Here is an 18945-nt window from a genome sequence, read left to right as displayed (position 1 = left end):
GACTGAGGATTATATATAGATATAACTACTCTACAAAACTGATGGAAAGTTAAAGCTGAGGGTTATAAAGATTGATTAAAAAACTACAGGACAATAAAACCTTCTTAAATTACCCAAGAAAATCTGTGGGTTTATTTCTCTGACTTATGTATAATACTAGCTTGGTTAGAACTGTGCTGTTTGGTCTGAACTGTTTTTCATAATCTGCCTGGTCCACTTATTTGAAAGACTGAAGTTTCAGTTAACAATAAATCAGGACAAAATACATACCAGAGAAAGTTCTAGTCTCCACATTACTCAGTTTCTAATGTGCTCCATACGGCATTATACAGCCAGGAAGAACTGATTTTATGGTGGTGTTGTAATGAAATGTACGGGCCACGAGAAAGAAATGACAGAAGTTCATGTGAAGATAGCATTTTATAAATTATATGAATTTTATTTATAACTTGTCCTCAAAAGTCAAACATGACAAAGTAATTGCTTGAAAGCTTCTAACTGCTCCTGAAATATTTTATCAGAATTTCATGGAAGTGCACTTAGAATAGTAGCAGAAATCTAGATTCAGGTCAATCAGCATCACAAAACTTGCTTCTAGCCAGAACGTAGAAGTCCCCACCCAGCCACTAACACATTGTAATCTCTTTGCAGATCAAGCATTAAAAATAACCGAATCCAAAATACAGTACTTTCTCCACAGTACTATGAAATTTCTTTTTTTCCCCCCCTAGGACTGAGCTTCCAGTCACAAACGTATACTTAAGCATGAGTCTACACTAGTCCGTACCAAGTCTGTGAAAACGTACTAAAAACAAATTCAAATAAAATACATTAGAGGTCTGGCTGGACACAAAATTTAATCAAGAGGTTTGAGCTGGATTATATTACATTACTTAACTGTTTTAGGATAAGGCTATGCTACCATCTGCAGAGTGCAAAGTTAAGTTTGTTGGCCAAATTGATTAGTAGCAAGTTTGTGCACGTTCACTACTCTAATTAAGCATGCCACGGTAAATTGGACTGGCCATCTCAATACTATGCTGATTTACACATTCTCATTAGGTGCCTCAGCTGGCTAGATCTCAGCATCTTGATCATTTAATTAACAAAGTGCTAAACTAAGAAAAGGAAGGAAGCTCTATAACAAAAGTGTGTAATGGAATGTATCCATTTACCATGTATTGGAACAGTCATCCTGCTTTCTGGTTTCTATTTAATTTTTGTTTGAAAGCTATACCTGTATATTATACATACATTATATGGAAAACAATCTAGAGTACAGCTTCAATTAATTCAGGGACATCCAAATGAAGTTCAGGAATTCAAAAATACTTGCTAAAATCTGAAAGGCAGAAAGTTAGTACTGTGCAAGCACTATGGATTATAAGTATTTTCTTTTATTTTTTTTTAAACTAGCTTGCCCTGAGGGATGGAAAAACTGAAATTTTCATTCATGTATTTAGTTTTAATAGGAAGCAGAAGTATTTTTTAAAAAAACTTCTAAATTCCTCTGTCAACATACAGTTTAAAATTAAAATGCTAGAAAACTAATGCAAAAGTCATTAAATTAATCATAAAGCCAGCAAAGAATTAGTATTTGATATATTACTTCAAATGCATCTTTTTTTTAAACTAAGACTAATAAAAGTCTATTTTTTAGGTTAGAAGCTATTTTTATCAGAGTGTGGAAGAAAATAATAGACACAGAACTTAAGTATTTTGAACTAGTCTCGTATACAGTTGCACAGATTTGCTAAGTAAGTTTGTAGTTCGAAGACTTATACTGAAGATATGTTTTCCATATAGTTGAGAGGCTGACTATAAGAATTCAAACACTGGTAAATATTATGAAGTCACAGTTATCATAGGCCACTTTAAATGGGAACTGATCTGACAATTACAGTTAACACCTAGAGCTCTTACTGAATGAACACAGAGCTGTGAATATACCTGACACTATCATTTAAGAAATGTGAATGAGACTGGGGAGAGTTATTTACCTACTAGCTCAGGCCATTCCTTCTGGAATGTTTTTGCTTTTAAAGAGAGTCAAATGAACACAACTGCAGAAAAAGAAGCATAGAAAAAAAAACAGATGTCTCTTTCATGTCGACCTATCACTAAGCTTTGTGTGAAGCTTGTAAGAAAATTAGGCTGACATGGTTAAACAGCATACAACATGCTAACAAGAGACCAAATGATACAGAAAGACCAAACCAGGATTTGAAACCGAGAGATGGATATTAAAGAGTCTTCCATATTTCTGGATGCCTGAGTTCATCTTGGGATGTAAAGGGAGAAATGCAAGGAAGCTGGGCATTTCCCCCCTTATGGAAGCTTGGTTTTACAGTTAATCTTCTAGTTGGTTCATTTATCACGCAAAGAACGGATCAAAACCTGTGCCATCATATCATCTTCATCAGCATCATAATCCTATAAACAAAGGGTATAGAAACTCTTACTGCAACAGCCATATTAATTAATATAACACCAAGTAAATTCAGAAAATAGCTGCCTCATCCTCTGATTTGCTAATAATCCAGTTTCTCTAAAACAACGGATAAACTAAGAAGATATCTGCATGGATCAGATTGCACAATAGCAGGATATTTAAGAGTCAACCTGTATTCCAAAGATAATGACACACATACCACAAAAGTATCATACGAAAAGCGATGTCGCCTTTGAAGGTGCTCCATGAAGTTAGCACTCCTGTAATTCGGATCTCCCCATGGCATTGAGGCACAAATCGGGCAGACCTTCAAGAAAAAACAAGAAAGCTAATTAAGTGCGAACAGTTAAGTGCTTATATGTTTACACTGGAAAGGACAGGACAGAGACAATAGATGAACAGACGTAGATCCTGCAGCTCTGTTCAGCCCTGGGGAGGCCTCATCTCAAGTCCTGTGTCCAGTTCTGGGCTCCCTAGTACAGGAGAGACAGGGAGCTACTGGAGAGTCTCCAGCGCAGGGCTACAAACATGATCACAGGGCTGGAGCATCTGCCCTATGAGGAACGGCTGCGAGAGCTGGGCCTCTTCAGCCTGAGGAAGAGCAGACTGAAGGGGGATCTTATCAAATATAAGTACCTGAGCGAGAGTGTCAAGGGGATGGGGCTAAACTCTGTTCAGCCGTCCCACGTGACAAGAGGCAATGCACAAAAACTGAACCACAGGAAGTTCCGCCTGAGCGTGAGGGGGAATTTCTTCACTGTAAGAGTGACGGAGCACTGGACCAGGTTGCCCAGACAGGTTGTAGAGCCTCCTCTGGAGATCTTCAAGGCCCGCCTGGATGCAACCCTGTCTACCATGTTCTAGGTGACCCTGCTTGAGCAGGGAGGTTGGACTAGATGATCTGCAGAGGTCCCTTCCAACCTTACTCATTCTGTGATTTTGTAATATGGAAGATTAAAGTCAGATCCGTGACAATCACTACTGTAAATGCAAAGTGATTTTAGATTACTTTACTAGGACTTTTAATTAAAAAAAATCAGGTAACTGAATCATTTTCACTTGATTTTTAGACCTCTGAACTGGAATGGTTTAGCAAGTCTTTTCCCTACATATTGAAAATTAGAATTACCAAGTACACCTGTTCGCTTTGAAAAATTTCATCCTTCATTTCTCAATAATAGAAAAGTTTTTTTGAACCCTTTTGCACAACTACTTCTCTCAAAGTGAAAGATTTTTTTTCTAAATTAATAATTTTGAATTTAAAAAAAGCACTTTCAAGAAAATTGAAAGATTCAAAATGAGTTACAAGTTCTGTAATTCCTCTTGTATATGGGGGAGCATAGCAGATGAAGATTAATAGAGGGAGATACAATTTTTTCCAAGTATTTTTCATATGAGTTTATAATGGTATCTTCTTGCTGAGAATCGCATAGAGAGATCTTAAACATAACATTAACACAACTTAAAAGATATTCTCAGATGTTTATTATTGTGCACAACTCCCTTCAAATACCTGCCATTTTTCAAATATAAAAGGATAATGTGAACTACATGCAGGAGGATTAGACACTAGTTACCTCTGGAGAATGTCTCCAAAAATCAAAATTAAGTACATCTTAAACGTGTGAATAGCAAACCCACACTTGACTTTAACAGAAGCAATTATAAATACTTAACCTCAAGCAGTAAGTCTCTAACTCATTATTTCAAAGAGATTTAAGACTAGACTTCATTGCAATTCTTGAATCAAGACTTATTATTACCACTTGTTTTGCATCCATGCTATGCAGAGTTTTGCAGTGTTCAACTAGTCCTTCTTGATCAAAGTTTTTCTCACTGCAGTATGGGCAAGGAAAGGTAAAGCGATTTGGAAAGTTCCTAGGTGAGGGAAGAAAAAAGAGACTATTTAACATTTTAGGAACAATAACTACTTATTGGATCAGCTACTTAGAATAAAAATTACTTCTATGTAATTAAGGCAAGCAATAATGCAATTTTAAGAATCAACTATTTTAATTCCTAAATTCCTGAAACGTTAAAAAACTCTTAATATCATTGATATTTATACAAAACTAGTCCTCTTACAAATGTTATGTCATTTATCAGTTTGCTTTAAAGAAACTAAAAGAAACAGGGCACAATTAAACACCCAATATGCTACAATACAGATCACTGAAATCAATTCCAACTTCCCTTCATTTTAAGTTACTAAGATCAAAAGACAGAAAGCCAGAACTATTATTTAACACCCTCCCCTGTTTTTATTAAGTATCCTGATTTTGAACTAAATCATGCACAGATAACACCAGACAGTAGAATAGCGTGCCTGTGCACATTCTGTTGGAGGATTAAGGCTTAGTTTAACAATATGAGAGGATTAAAAGAATTAACACCCAAACTGAGTGAAGAGGTAAACTCTACTATTACTCCAATATTCGACAGTTTGCATGATATACTGTAATACAGTTAACCTAAAAAAAAAAAAAAAAAAAAAAAAGACAAAAGGACTGTTCTCAGAAGAAGCATCAATTTAGAGGTTTCATAATGATTACATGTTTACAGCCTGGTTTGTGATATCAGAAAACAGTATGTCCAGAGAAGAGCTGGTTACCTGGTGTTGTGAAGTGGTTCTTTAGTTACAGCTTTTACACCTTCCATTATATAATTCTGGTACTTTGAACAAGAAGCTGCGTGGCTACGCATCTTTGAGAGATACATCTGTGCAGGCAACAATTAAACAGCAAAGTTATTTTACACTACTTACAGTCATTTTCAGGCTTTTAAGCAGAGGAAATAAGTGATATGTAAAAGAAATAGCTTTTTATATAAATTGCTGAAACAGAGAAAAACACTTAGGCTGATGAGACAGAAAACTGTCAAGATTAGGGATCAGCTAATCTGTAACTTTGTTGCCTATGCTAAAACACCATGCTGTTCAAGACAGCTCAGTTTTATAAGCTTTTTATACAAAAGGTTTCATATAAAGCTAGTTTACCTGGTTGCTGAGGAGACAAGCAAATATGGATAACACTTTAGATTTTAGTAATCAATCTATATCAAGATGTGTACTGCAAAACATTGTTAGACACACAGAATATACAACAAAGGAATGGAAATGAACCCACTTTCACAATTTTTACTTGCAAGTGTCTGAAGGCTTTTTCCTTGAAAAAAATCCATTCTATGCTTTAAGACTTGCTAATGATCAATTTCAAACATGCTTTATACTATAATCTGAATCTTAATATCCTTCTCCAAGCTAGAAAGAATGACATTTTAAGAGGAATAAGAGATACAAAATCAGGTAATAACCAAGGTTTAGACACTGATTAGCAGTAGATGTGAGATAAAGATATAGCTAACACATCAGCCTCCATTAGAAACCAACTGTAAGTCTGACAACTCTGTTTCAAACATTATCCCATTAATGAAAATTCATATTTTCTGTAAGGAAATCTACATTCCAAGGCACTGCAATTTTCTATTATCTGCAATAGGAAAATGATACTATTCATGAACCAAAAGCGAAACTAACTGAACAGATAGCCTCGCCTTGGTTACGAGAAACCATAAAAAAAAAAAAAGGTAGAGCAGGAGCAGGAGATGAAGAATTTTGTTTCTAATAAAGTGACAGCTGTAAAAGTTCCATTTACATGGTGATGTTCTTTAATGAGTTTTAAATTAAAGATTCTAGCTCCATACTGAATCAATTAATCTGAGGATTAGATACAGGCCCGTATGAACTATGAAGCTGCAGTTTTGCTGTAATATGCATCCAATTAACCTTTTCTTGCTGTTTTTCCATCTGTCAAGATATTTTCCCATATATTCAGATAATGCTGAGAAGCCTAAATTCACAAAGAGGAAATAACGATACGAAGGGATTTTACCAAATAGTAAAATGCATGGAATACTTGTTATACAGGACACCTTTGTCTCATAGCTATTTCTGATGAAGCAAAGTTCTTCTGTTTAAAAGCCTAGGCTGGCAGTGTTTAAAACCACATTCACTATTTGCTTGCAGTGTTACACCCACAGAGACATGCTGTCTGTAGCAGCATTTTATTAATTTTAAATCAAGAGAGTATCTCACACTCAGAATTATCTCCTAGGGAAGTGTCAATAAAAACTGTGGAACGAATGTCAACATTTGGCTATTACCTACAAAAAAAAAAAAAAAAAAAGCCTGTAATATTTATCAAAACAAGCATTTGACCTGTTGCTGAAGAGCAAATACTTTACTTTCCTCTAAGCAGTATAATTGAACCAGCACACTTCTCACTTGGTTTTCAAATGTTTTCCTACCTTTTTATTGCAGCCATTGCAAGTGGTTTCCGTCATTTCAATTTGCTTCTCCAGATCCAGAGCTCTGCTACCAGGAGACAGGGTACTGCGGCAGACGCCGCAAACAGGCTTTTTCGGCTTCAGGCACTCCTGCAGGCACGGAGTGCAAAACCTAGCGCGGGAGGAAACCGGCAGGCAGTGAGAAGGGCGCTCCTCACAACTCGGGTACGGCGTGCACAGCCCTGCCCGAGCCCAGCGACGGGAAAACCAACCGCACGTGTTTTCCTGCTGCCGGCCTGTCACGGCCGGCCTAGGCCGCCCCACAACGCGGCCAAGGTGCGCAGCTCCCGCAGCCGCCCCCGGACAAGGCCGCTTCACCCGGCTTCCCCGACACGGCGCCCCTCCGCCCACCGAGCACGGCCGCGGCCCCCACCGGGGGAAGGAGCCCGCGGGCCCGGAGGCGCCGCCAAGGCCCCGGCGCCGCGTCAGGCCGCCGCCCGCGCCGCCCCGCGCCGCCGGCGGCCGCTCACACATGTCCGCAGGGCACGCGCACCGGGCTCTCGTACACCTCCAGGCACACGGGGCACGTGAAGCGCGACAGCGGGTCGTGCCGCCGCGCCGCCGCCGCCCGCTCCGGGGAGCGCGAAGCGCCGCCGCCGCCACCGGCCACCGCCATCTTGCGGGGCCGCGCCGCCCCCTCGGGCCTCGCCGCCGCGCGCGCCCCGCCCCGAGCCGCCAGCCAACCGCGAAGCGGCCCGCGCGCAGCCGCAGCACGGCCCCCGCCGCCGGGGCGGGTGTGGCCAGAAGACCCCGCCCCTGGGGATGCAGGGGGCGGGGCCTGGGGCGGAGCCTGGGGCGGCGGGGGCGGGGCCTGGGGCGGCGGCGGGGGCTCGGGCCGGGGCGAGCCGGGGCGGGGCGAGCCGGGGCGGGCCGGGCCGGGCGCTGCGGAGCCGGCCGCAGAGCCAGCGCCGCCGGTGGGCACCCTGCAGCCGGGGGCGGGCGCGCGCGGGCGTGTGCGGAAGGGAGCGGCGCTTTTAAGATAGCTGAAGCCAGGCAGCGCGAAGCGCGGCAGACGCGTCTCTGGCTCGCTTCGGCCCCCAGGCTGAAGGCCGCTGCGGTTTCCAGCGTCCCCCAGCGCAAGAGCGCGATGCCGTGTTCTGCTCCGCGTACCGGCTCGGGGGCGCTGACCCTCAGCGGAGGGTGACGCCGCTCTTCTGCGGTTTTCAATCCAGGGCAATGCAGAAACTGGTTATAAAAGAATAAAGATTTAGCAACCGATGTCATCGCGGTTGTGGCGGACACGCGCCGCGTCCGCGTCAAACGGACGCTCCGTCTCCTGCTTCGGCTCCGTTCCTCCTGCCCTGCCAGCCGCCATCTCCCGGCAGAGGCTCCAGGGGCCGGACTGACCCCGTCCGAGCGCCGCCTTCGCCTCCCGCTTCCTTCAGCCCGCGTTCGGCGCGGGAGCGGCTCCGGCCTCGGCCTCGGCCCCAGCCGCAGCCCCGCGGCGCGAGGCCCGAGGGCCCGTGCGGACCGGGCCGCCGGCACTGGGCGCCGCCGGCTGCAGCGCGGCCCGGCGCACCGGCACCTCCGGGCTCTCCGACAGGACCGCCGGCGCCCCGGCGGCCGCCCGAGGATCCCAGCAACGCGCGTACCGGCGGGGGGGGCTGCACGGCGCGGCTGCCCCCCGCCCCCCGGCCTGCCGTGCTCCGCGCTCCGCAACACCCGGCTGCGATCCCCCCACCGCCCCGGCTGCTCCCTGCCCCTGGAGCGGCCCCCCCGAGCCCCTCTCAGCTGGGGGGGCAGGGCCCGGCCGTCCCCCCCGCACGGAGAAACCGGGGGCGGGGCCCGACCGTCCCCCCAGCGCGGGGTCCCGGGGGGGGCACAGTGGGGGGCAGGGCCCGGCCGTCCCCCCAGCGCGGGGTCCCGGGGGGGGCACAGTGGGGGGCAGGGCCCGGCCGTCCCCCCAGCGCGGGGGGCCCGGGGGGGGCACAGTGGGGGGCAGGGCCCGGCCGTCCCCCCAGCGCGGGGGGCCCGGGGGGTCCCACACGTCGGGAGCCCAGCGCCCCCCAGCGCGCCGGGCTGTGCCCCTCCCCCCCCGCAGCCCCCCCGCCGCCCGCGCTGCCTCGCTGACGTCACGCCGCGGCAGCCCCCTCCCCCCCCCCCGGCCGCCCGCCCGCCGCAAGGGAGGCGCCGCTTCCCGCCCCCTCCCCCGCCATCCACTTCCGGGGTGCCGCCGTCCCCGGCCCCCTCCCCACGGCCGCCGGCAGCCCCGAGGGACGGCGCCGGGCCCGGACCAGCCGCGAGGGGGGGTGAGCGGGACGGGAGCACGGGGTGCCCGCGGGGACGGCGGCAGCCCGCGGGGGGAGGGGGGGGCGGCCGGGCGCGCTTCCGGCCGGGCGCGGGGTGCGCGTGAGGGGCCGGGGCGGGAGGGGCGGGGCTGGAGTCTGCATCCGGGTCGCGGGGCGCTTCCTGCCGGCGGGCCGGGGCGGCGGTGAGTGCGGGCCGGGGCGGCGGCGGGCGGGGCCCTGAGGCCGGGCGGCGGCTCGGCTCGGCTCGGCTCGGCTCGGCGCCGCGGTGGGGCTGCCCCGCGGCCGCGGCAGCTAGTGCGGTGCGCGGGGCCCCGCGGCGGGGCCGGCCTCGGCGCGGGCGGTCCCGCGGGCCCGCTGGGCGGGTTCCCCTCGGCGGCGATCTGCCCGGCCGGCGGGCACCGGCTCGGGGGCGGCGAGGCCTCGCGGGGAGCGTGCAGCGCGGCGGCGGCGCTCTGCCCGCCCCGGAGCCCGGGGCTTCTGAGCGCTGCGCGGCCCGGCGCCCGTTTGCGCGTCGGGGCTGTAGCGAGCCCTTGGGGCCCCGCGAGGGAGCGGGGGCCCCGCGCGGGGGGCGGCCCCGCGGAGCCTCGCCGCGTGTCTGCGTTTGCCGTGTGGTATTTCTCAGCTGCGTGAGCGCTGGCATGTGTACACAAGCGGCGAGTCATAATCGGAGCTGGCAACGGCTTTGAATGTCACAGTTCGTAAGGCCTCGGTGAAGGACTTTCTTTTCCTTCGGGGACTTTCCGACGCGCGTTGTCTTGTACGTGTAACCGAGCTGTTTTGTGAAGTAGCTGTCGGCGTTAGAGATAGAAGAACTGTTCCTTATTCCAGCTCCTCACCAACACAGGATCGTTCCTTATCCTGAGGGTGGTGTTATTCATGTGTCAAATTAAGATCTCTCTCTGAAGCTCTCTTGTAGAGCCTACTTACAGCTGTTCTTGCTAAGTAACAGAAATTTTGTTGGTTTTGCCTGTGGGCTTCATCTTATACAAATTAAGTGTGTGTGGAGGGAACCTAAGAGAGAGAGAAGTGACCTCTTTGTGGCAAAGAGTGAATTACATTTTCACTTCTGCCCCTTATGTTAAGATGTTAATTTAGAACTCCATATTTCCTCTGATTCACAGCTCCTCTCTTGACATCAATGCACTTCTGTTTGTGGAAAGACCAAGAGCAGTATGTCTTTGAGCAGAAATTAGACTACTAGTTAACTTTTCCCACACAATGCTGTCATTAAGTACATCCTTTCATCAAGCAATATTAGTTGCTAGGCTGTTGATTTTGTTGTTGTTTCTGCTTTGTTTTTTCTTGCCATGCGTATTGTTATGATTCCTTTCATTCAGTTCATCTTGCACTTAAGAGTGATTTTTAATGTCCCCATAGGCTTCTGTTAAAATAGTCAATAATATTATAGCTGCTGAAATTAATATTGAGTGGGGAGTCTTTCTAAAATGCTCTCTCAGACTGACTTCTAAAACTATATATATATATATATATATATATGTATATATATGTGTGTGTGTATATATATATATAAAAATATTTTGGGGTGTGTCAGAGTTGGGAATTCTGTCAGGAGTATGATTGTGCTTTCATTTAAACAAAAATAGTAATAATAAAAAATCCCTGTGATCTGCATTCTGATAACAATTCCTCAAGTAATCTATATGGAGTCTGTTGACCTGTTAGTTACCTTGGCTTTGGTAGTGTTAGAAAGCTTGTATTCTTACCAGCTTTTCCTGTGTAGGGGACAAGAACTCAGTGAGATGAAAATGCGTAGTCAGTAATACATAAAAACTACCAGCCCTGCAAACAAAAATGTAAATGACACAAAAACAGAAATGTTTTTGCTCTATTCTAGCAAAGCAGTTGAAAATGATAGATGTAGCTTTCTTTTGAAAAGATTACAATCTTACTTGCAACTGCCTGCATTTGGCTGAAACTTTGGCTGTACTTTGCAGTGTTCAGGTGCACGTGCACTGTGTGCTTTCCAGGGAATGCCTGCAGTGTGCTCCCAGCACACTGACGGCCTGGGTGTGCCACTGGCTAGAATTAGTGGCAGTCAAAAGCCTAGAACAGACTGAGTTGATCTACTCAGTTCTATGGGCCTGTCCTGTACCACTGGCAAGAAGAGAAGTACATGCTTTCTCAATCTGAACAAAAATAAACTTCTTTGTGGGATTTTGTACCTTTATATCTTTTTGTGGGGCAAACAAAACTTTGACTGGTTATAGTCAGGTTTGTACAATGATGTTGAGTTCATGTTTGAATCAAAAGGGTACAGTAAAAGAGAAGACACCCTAAAAATCCTTCTTTTTCTTTCAGTCTTGTGTCATGAGTTACCTTTGCTTTTGTTCGCTTAGCCAAGGAATCTTCAATCTAGACTTGAATCTCTACTAATTTTCTAGTGCCTAACTCTTAGTGCCTTGCCTGATTTAGCTTTCTTGTGCCATTTTAGACAGATAACTGGGAAAAGGAGTAGAGAGTGGCAGTGAAAAGGAGGACAGCAGACTTCCGTAGACTTGTGCTTTTTCAGAACCCTAAAGAATCTGTTCTGGGAGCCTCTGCGTTGTGAACCATTTTATAGAACCCTGTGAAGCCAAAAGTTGCTATTGACAGCTGGGATTTATGCAACTGATGACTTGTCTTTTTTCAATTTTTATTCCAGAAGAGTTGCCATTACCGAAGATTCTTAATGCCAGATAATCAACGTACTGCAGAATAACCATGAAAGAGTCAAGGTAGCTGCCGAAGTGAGAGACAAAATCTAATTTCGATGGATACAAAATATAAAGACGATTTATTTAGGAAGTATGTACAGTTCCATGAATGCAAACTGAATGCCTCTGACAGCAAGCAGCGTCCTATTAATGATGAATATTTGCGAGTGGCAGCGTCAGCCTTACTTTGCCTTCCCAAAATTGATCCCTTTTATAGATTCCGGTTGATAAAATTTTATGAGATGGCTGAAAACTCCCTGAGATCTCTGAAATCCTCAAGTTTACAGTCTCTCCATAATGCATTCAGCATACTTGAGACAGTTGGAATTAATCTCTTTCTTTACCCCTGGAAAAAGGAGTTCAAAAATATTAAGGTAAGACATTTTATATGTGGCAGTAGCAAGAACATGATTTTTTTTAAAAAAAAAAAAAAAAGTTTCATGCATTTCCTTTAAAGATTTTTTCCTATCTTTTAAGACAGCATAATGTATGTATTTACATTTGCCAGTTGTATACAGCTGGTAAACAGAAGCCATAGGAAACGTTAGGTGGAAAACATGTGGATTTTATATTGGTGAGAGGATCCAGACAGTGGAAGTCAGAGTCCTGTCTGCATTCATAAAATAGGGAAAGAACTTATCTAATGGTTTTGTTCAGACTATCCTGTTACTATGCCTTATTTTCTACTTGGAGATGCTTTTATTAGGGTGAATGATTAGGTTGCATGTAAACTCACTCAAAGTTTGTTCTTTATACTGCATCTGCTATTAATTTAGCACAAGTACTGACAATCAATCCATGCTTTCAACTAGATGCATTGCTGAGGTTCCCACAAGTTATATAACGACGATGAGCAAACATCTCTGAAATAATAGCTTCAAGAATATCTTTTACTTGCTTTTGAGTTCTCAACTCCTGAAGCTTTGATTTTAATGTACTTTTAAATTATTTACCTATGCCAGGATCTCAGAGTGAAAAGTAGGAACTTGTATATTGCTTGCTTTGGTTGCTGGAAGTCAGCTCAGCTAGTGTGTTTTCTGCTGTCGATTTTCTGTTTTATCTTTTGCCTGTCCTTGTGTGCTTGTTCAAAGCTGCTGCAGCATTTCAGTAATAAATGCTACAGGTGACTTAAAAGAGCTGTTTTAAAACCTGATGTTGGATTAAAAACATTTCTGGCATAAGCATTAAAGTGCTTTGTGGGTTGCTTGCACCGGTGATGGATATTTTTTCTTTTCTTTTTTCCTTTCCTTTCTTAAAAGATGCTGTTTCACAGTTTAGCAGAGAATTTGAACATTAATGGAACAATTGAGAGTTCTCTGTTTCCCTTAAGGGAAAATTTCCATTCCTCAAGACTTCGGCATAGATCTGCTTCACCGTTATGCTTAAGTTCAGGCTTTTGGAATGCTGACTGGTCCATGTAGGCTATCTCTTGATGTGCTGCTAATGTTGACTTTGGTTCTGCACTGTGGATCTAACAGTTGTTTTAAACAAGGATATGACGGCCAAACTATTCCTGCTTGCAATCACAACCAATCTGAACTGTGGTGAGACCATAGCTCAGGTATACCAGATGCTCAGAGAATCAACTTATGCAAATTGATGTATCTGTGTGTATGTTTTTTTTTTCCCTGTAAATTCTTGACCTAGTTTAAGATTAAAAAAACAGCCATTCAAAACTGCATAGTGATAGTACACTAAAGAGGTAAAAGTTTTTATTGCACATGGTGCTGAAGGTGGCTAAGTCTGCCTAGATATCCTGAAATGTTATCCCAGCTCCACAGTGAAACTGACATTTTGCTTTTCCAAGTAAGGGATTTAAGCTTTGGTTGAGGTTTAGTGTGTGCATCTGAACTTGAAACTTTAGTCTTAGTCGCTTGTGTTACTATTTTAAAAATCTCATCTGAATTATTCCGAACTGGATGCTTGCTTATACAAAGAACTTGAAGGAAAGTTCTAAGAGGTCCAAAAACTGAAAATAAAATGTTTTGAGGACTGTTCTATGGTCTAAAACATAAATCCAAATGCTCCAGTCAAACAGCACTGATATTTCAAAGGAGTGACCAGCAAGTATACTAACTCTGAATTTCTGACACTGGGAAATTCAGCTTATGGAGTGAATGGATATATAACTTAGTAGGCTCCAGTTAAAATCAATCCAGAACATTTCTATAATTGTGTATAAAATGTAAAGCTAACTTGCATTCTAGAGGATTAGTTCTGTTCTTCTTAGAGAACTTCTTTCTTTCATAATTTAATATTTACAACAGTTCTTATCTGATGCATGTCAGCAATATTACCTGCAGTACATATGGGCTAGTGAACTCTTGTTAGAGCTCTCGATTTAGTCCACAAGTTAACACTAAGGTTGCAGAATTGTGTTTCCCTAGAATTGCTCCTTGAATCTGAATTTTAAATGGGCCTAAATCTCTTTTAGTAGGAATTGTGATAATAAAAAAACCACATATTTTTAATGTAAGCAGTATAAACACTGCAGCCTTCAAAACCTTGTGTCTCAAGTTTCTCAAATCATTTGCTGGCATTTTTACTAATATTCTTCACCTCAGTATATTTAAAGCTGAATTGAAAAGGACTTTGGTAAGCGAATAATGCAATAATTCCAAGTTCTGTTTATCTCCACCTGTCCCCTATGTGAAATCTCTACTGTTTTACCTTTTTATGGTAAACTTGTGTGTAAACAAAATCATATCTGGGTCATATAAAAGTTAATGTCAATGTATAGCTTACTGATTTAAAACAACAGGGAGGCCATTATGGTGATCAGAATTTTGATTTGAATGAAAACTCTTCTACTTTGAATTTGCCTCGTGCATAATTTCCATCTGTTGAACAGGAGGGATGCAGAAATGGAATTCATCTTGCCACAGAAGTTGCATGTATTCACTATCATTGTTTCTGTTTGATTATATAGTATCCATCACTGAATTTTCTGAACATCTAGTCCATCAATGAATTGGTAACCTGGTTTTCCTCTATTTTTTCCCCCTTCCTCAGACCTACACAGGACCCTTTGTTTATTATGTAAAATCTACTCTAACTGAAGATGATGTAAGGCAGATTCTGAACTACATGGGTTATGTGCAAGAACTGGGAGCAATGTATAAACTCAAAGAGCAGGTTGATGCCATTCAAGTGAAAATGGTTTCATTTGAACTCTTTTTGGCCAAAGTGGAGTGTGAGCAGCTTCTTGAAATCCACTTACAAGTGAAGGATAAAGGTTATTCAGAGGTTGATGTCATAAATGAACGAAAAAATAGCAGCGAAGATGTTCGAGGTTGCTCAGAAGCCATGAAACGACGTGCAGAGTGTAAAGAAAACTTAAATACTTCCATGGCACGAATGGTACTCCAGAAATCAGCAAGTGAAAGGGCCTCTAAAGATTATTTCAAGCCAAAAGTGAGCAAGCCTTCTAAGTCAGTGGACACTTATGATAATTACTGGGAAAATAAGAAACCACCTTTGATGAGCTCATTGAGTCTCAGAAAAGAACCAATTTTAGTTGATGCAGAAGATGACATTAAAGATGAAATTATCCGTCCATCACCCTCTCTTCTGACAATGTCTAGCTCCCCACATGGGTGTTCAGATGAATTTTTGCCAACTTCATCTCATCACAATGGCATGTTAAGAACAAATGTCCCATATAGCTCCTATTTTTCTGCTCAAGAAGACTTAGATTTATATACTGATCCTGATTCTAGAAGTATGTTAAATTTTAAAAGACAAGAAGCTATTAAGCCTGATGTATGGGTGTTAAAAAGTGATGCCAACCCTGTTTACCACAAACGCACGCATCTAGCCAAAGAGACAGCTTCCCTCAAGTGCCAAAACTGTGGCGTACCTTGTGGCACTTCTGTTTGCCAAAAGTGTGACAATCTCTTTAACTGCAGGCAAGAATATCCAGCAGTGAAACAGAGCACCTATTCAATCAAACCACTTCCAAATGATGGCTTATCTCCTGCATCTGCTTTAAGAGAGAAATCTCAGTACACATCACAGACTCAGAGTCAAGAGAGAGCTTCGCAATTCAGTTCCAAATCCAAACCTGCAGGCACCTCGCGCTGTGGCTTTTGTAACCGATCTGGAGCTGCAAATACTTGCACGTTTTGTTCAAAAGTCTCATGTGACACTTGCCTCAATGCTTACTATTACGATCCCTGCTGTAGAAAAAGTGAGCTTCACAGATTCATGCCTAACAATCAGTTAAACTATAAATCATCCCAGCTGTCCCATGTAGTTTATAGGTAGGCCTGAAGAGCGTTTTGGAGAGGAAGGCAAGGGGAGGGGAAAGGGCTACAATAACTAGTGTTCTGACTCCACTGATAAGAACTGACCTCTTGGGAAAATGATGTGCTCAGATATTTGGAAACATGATTCAGTGATCAGGTGCCAGTTCTTGATTTTTGTGGCTTCACAGATGCTGCAGATACATCAGAGTTCATGCTGCTATAATTTAGATAACTTCTAGCTGATCATTACTTTTCAATTTAGATCGGGGAGAAGAGCACATTTTTCTTTAAAACTTGGCAGCTGTTGCATTTTAGAAAAGTGACATCGCACCTTTCTATTACATTGTAGTCATCTCCTTGCCCAAATAAAATCATGTAAGGTTTTAAAATAAAGACTAAAAAAAAATCTCATTTTCTGTGGATTATGAAACTACTGCCGGTTTTTGATAAAGTATGACTTTTAAAATGTGCAAGAAATACGTGAATGGCTTGTTCTGCCAACAAGGACTCGTTTTGAGGTGTGTCTGCATTTCTTGATCGCCAAAATGCAAACACCACAGCATCTCTTCTTTTCATCTTTGTGTTTCTTCCTTCTCCCCTTATCATCCAGTTTTTCTCAAGCTTATATAATCTGGATCTGAACAGTATGTGCTTTATTTTCTAGTGTTGCCAATGTCATCCTACTGGTTTTTACTGTATGGTATTTTAAAAAGGTGAACCTGTTTTCATGTCACTTAAATTATGTGTGGAGTGTTGTCTTTCCAGATGAGTACTGATTTTATTTACTTTCTGTTGCACATGTATTAAATGCTGTTCTTTGTACTGTAAATAGGTAATTTGGAAACAGTTTATTTTTAATAAATATTTAATATGTTGAGTTCTTAAAAGTGGTAAAATCATTGTAACTATGAAGTCTCTCTGGGTTATTTGTTCAGGTGATCTTTTGTTTTTGTGTACTGTATTTCATAGCTTATTATATCACTGTGGCAGACTGATGTTATTGGCTCATTTTTTTTTTTTAATCCAACCCCCCCCCCACACACACACACACTGATAAGGCTACCACTAAATTGGAATCTTGTCTAAGAACTGCAGGATTTTGGTTCTCAGTGCACACTTTTCTTTATGGTTATGGGAATTGTAAGTAGAAATGTTATGCTTGCTTCTAAATTCACTGCAAAGTCTGTAGTGTAGTCCAGCAAGTAAAGCACCAGCCTGGTTAAAAATCAGGGCTCATTTGTGACTCCTGTTAAAGTAAATCCATCAGTTATGGATGTGAATTAGGTAATAATATTTATCTGTATTAGTGTAGCACAAAGGGAACCCTACCTGAGAACCAGGACTGCCCTATGCTAATCTTTGTACAGTGTGACCTCCTCCCTCCCCCCCCCCCAAAGCTGATGGTGGACAGGCTTTAGTTTTCTATTAACAGGAAGCCCACAAGACTCCTGCTAACTTCTTTATTCAGACTAGCTAGTTAGAACAAAATATCAGACAACCTAATCGGATGTGCAGAATTAAATGTGTTTAAAAAAATACATGTAAAGAAATCTAGCTGAAGTGTAAAACTATGTAGTCCCCTTTGCACTAAAACTAGTATTTTTTTTAAAGCGCTGTTAGAGTCTAGGCTTCTAAACTCGAATCTCCATTGGTCCCTGTGTGACAGAAACGTGCATGATTTTTTTTTCCTTAAATTTTCTGGGTGGGTGGGGGGGAGGAGGGGTAGGTAGAAGGGGGATACTATATAGGCTAATGTTGTAAAATAGCTAAAATATTTTAGCCATAAATGGGTGTCAGAAGTAGTATGGAAATAGATGAAATGGCTGAGAACAATAAGTTACTGTACAGTTTGCACTAAGAAACAAAGTGAATGGCATATGTTTAGCAATCAGGGAAAACTCTGAATCAAGTGACTGCAACTGAACATAATGTTCCAGGCAAGTATTACCTTGCTGACCCGGAAGGTTGGGGTAAATATTGCTTAGGTGAATGATTTTAAGATTTTCAAAATCTTGTATGTTTTTTTATAAATATATAAATATATATATAAATATAACACAAATGTAGATACATTATGTATATAATGAAGAATTTAAAAAAATTTTACTATTAAAATACAGTCTAAGGGTGGTTTTCATTTTGGTGGTTATTTTGTTTCTGTTCATCTTCTGAAGTGTTATGCCTGTTTGGCTGCTCTACAGTGTATCTTCTAGTTCACTAGTTCAATTTCCATATGGCTACTCACACTACAGTAAATAATTAAAACTGTGATGCCACGTAATTTATATAGTGAACACAGCAGGGACTATACTTGCTTTGAAAAAGAAAAGTCCTGTGTATATATGTCTTGGAATACTGTAGTACAAAACTGTGTTGAATTGAAGTGATACCATGCTCTATTTTTGTGTATCTTACTGTATGAGGTTGCTGTGATTGATACAGTAAAATATATGCTAATATAAAATGCAGGTGTTTTGCATCTGATTTGTTAAAATTAACTTATGTTTTGAAGGAATTCAAAAATAAAGAGGCCTTTAAGAAAAGGCTTAACTCTTTTCTTAAAGTTGAGTGCATGTAGCTGTCTGTTTCACAGCTGTTTTGCATGCGTAAATGAATTGGTGCGCAGAGGTAATCTTGGGGGAGAAATGGGCAACTGTGTTTGTGTCATGAACCTCAACTTTATGAAACTGGCTGTATTGCCTGAAGAATGCAGAGCTTCTTAAAAAAGGTTTTTTTCTTTCTTTCTTTTTTTTCTTTTTTTTTCCTTTTCCCAAGTCTTAGCAGCATGACTCAGTTTGTTCCATAAGAGCATGTAAGCCAACATGTCAGCAGTCTGTGCAGCAGGGCAGAGACAGGCTTCGTGTGTAATGTGACGCTAACCTAAATTGATTTCCAGCCTTGAGTCTTCATGTCATAAGCAGCTTTTCTAACTAGCTTCC

At 43.0% G+C, this 18945-nt stretch overlaps 2 protein-coding genes across 5 annotated transcripts; one reads left to right on the top strand and one right to left on the bottom strand.

Annotated features, from left to right (window-relative positions):
* Nucleotides 1-407: 407 nt before the first annotated feature.
* RNF114 (ring finger protein 114) lies at nt 408-7412 on the bottom strand. Its single transcript, XM_062589107.1, has 6 exons — nt 7267-7412; nt 6758-6908; nt 5064-5170; nt 4216-4330; nt 2652-2759; nt 408-2433 (listed from the first exon to the last, which is right to left on the bottom strand). Exons 1-6 carry the CDS (start codon nt 7410-7412, stop codon nt 2368-2370), a joined length of 693 nt encoding a protein of 230 aa, XP_062445091.1. The 3' UTR covers nt 408-2367.
* Nucleotides 7413-8967: 1555 nt separating this feature from the next.
* On the top strand, nt 8968-17736 carry SPATA2 (spermatogenesis associated 2). 4 transcript variants are annotated; one of them, XM_062589367.1, is made up of 3 exons: nt 8968-9045; nt 11708-12133; nt 14772-17736. In XM_062589367.1, the coding sequence occupies exons 2-3, from the start codon at nt 11816-11818 to the stop codon at nt 16023-16025; spliced, it is 1572 nt and encodes a 523-aa protein (XP_062445351.1). In that variant the 5' UTR covers nt 8968-9045; nt 11708-11815; the 3' UTR covers nt 16026-17736. The 4 variants fall into 4 exon arrangements, with proteins under 4 accessions (XP_062445351.1, XP_062445353.1, XP_062445352.1 ...); XM_062589369.1 differs by lacking the exon at nt 8968-9045 and adding an exon at nt 9194-9227; XM_062589368.1 differs by lacking the exon at nt 8968-9045 and adding an exon at nt 9680-9802.
* Nucleotides 17737-18945: the final 1209 nt, after the last annotated feature.

This window comes from Rhea pennata, chromosome 16, assembly GCF_028389875.1.
Source record: "Rhea pennata isolate bPtePen1 chromosome 16, bPtePen1.pri, whole genome shotgun sequence".
NCBI lineage: Eukaryota > Metazoa > Chordata > Aves > Rheiformes > Rheidae > Rhea > Rhea pennata.
The sequence above is the reverse complement of the archived record's forward strand: the minus strand, read 5'-3'. Positions and strand labels throughout refer to the sequence as shown.

Excerpts from the sequence above, each read along its gene's own strand:
- SPATA2 (XM_062589367.1), top strand. The coding sequence starts at position 11,816 with ATGGATACAAAATATAAAGACGATTTATTTAGGAAGTATGTACAGTTC. Across the intron at positions 12,134-14,771 it reads AGGAGTTCAAAAATATTAAG|ACCTACACAGGACCCTTTGT; the intron begins GTAAGACATTTT and ends CCCCTTCCTCAG.
- RNF114 (XM_062589107.1), bottom strand. The coding sequence starts at position 7,412 with ATGGCGGTGGCCGGTGGCGGCGGCGGCGCTTCGCGCTCCCCGGAGCGG. Across the intron at positions 6,909-7,266 it reads CGCGTGCCCTGCGGACATGT|GTTTTGCACTCCGTGCCTGC; the intron begins GTGAGCGGCCGC and ends CTCCCGCGCTAG. Across the intron at positions 5,171-6,757 it reads GCAATGGCTGCAATAAAAAG|ATGTATCTCTCAAAGATGCG; the intron begins GTAGGAAAACAT and ends TTGCCTGCACAG.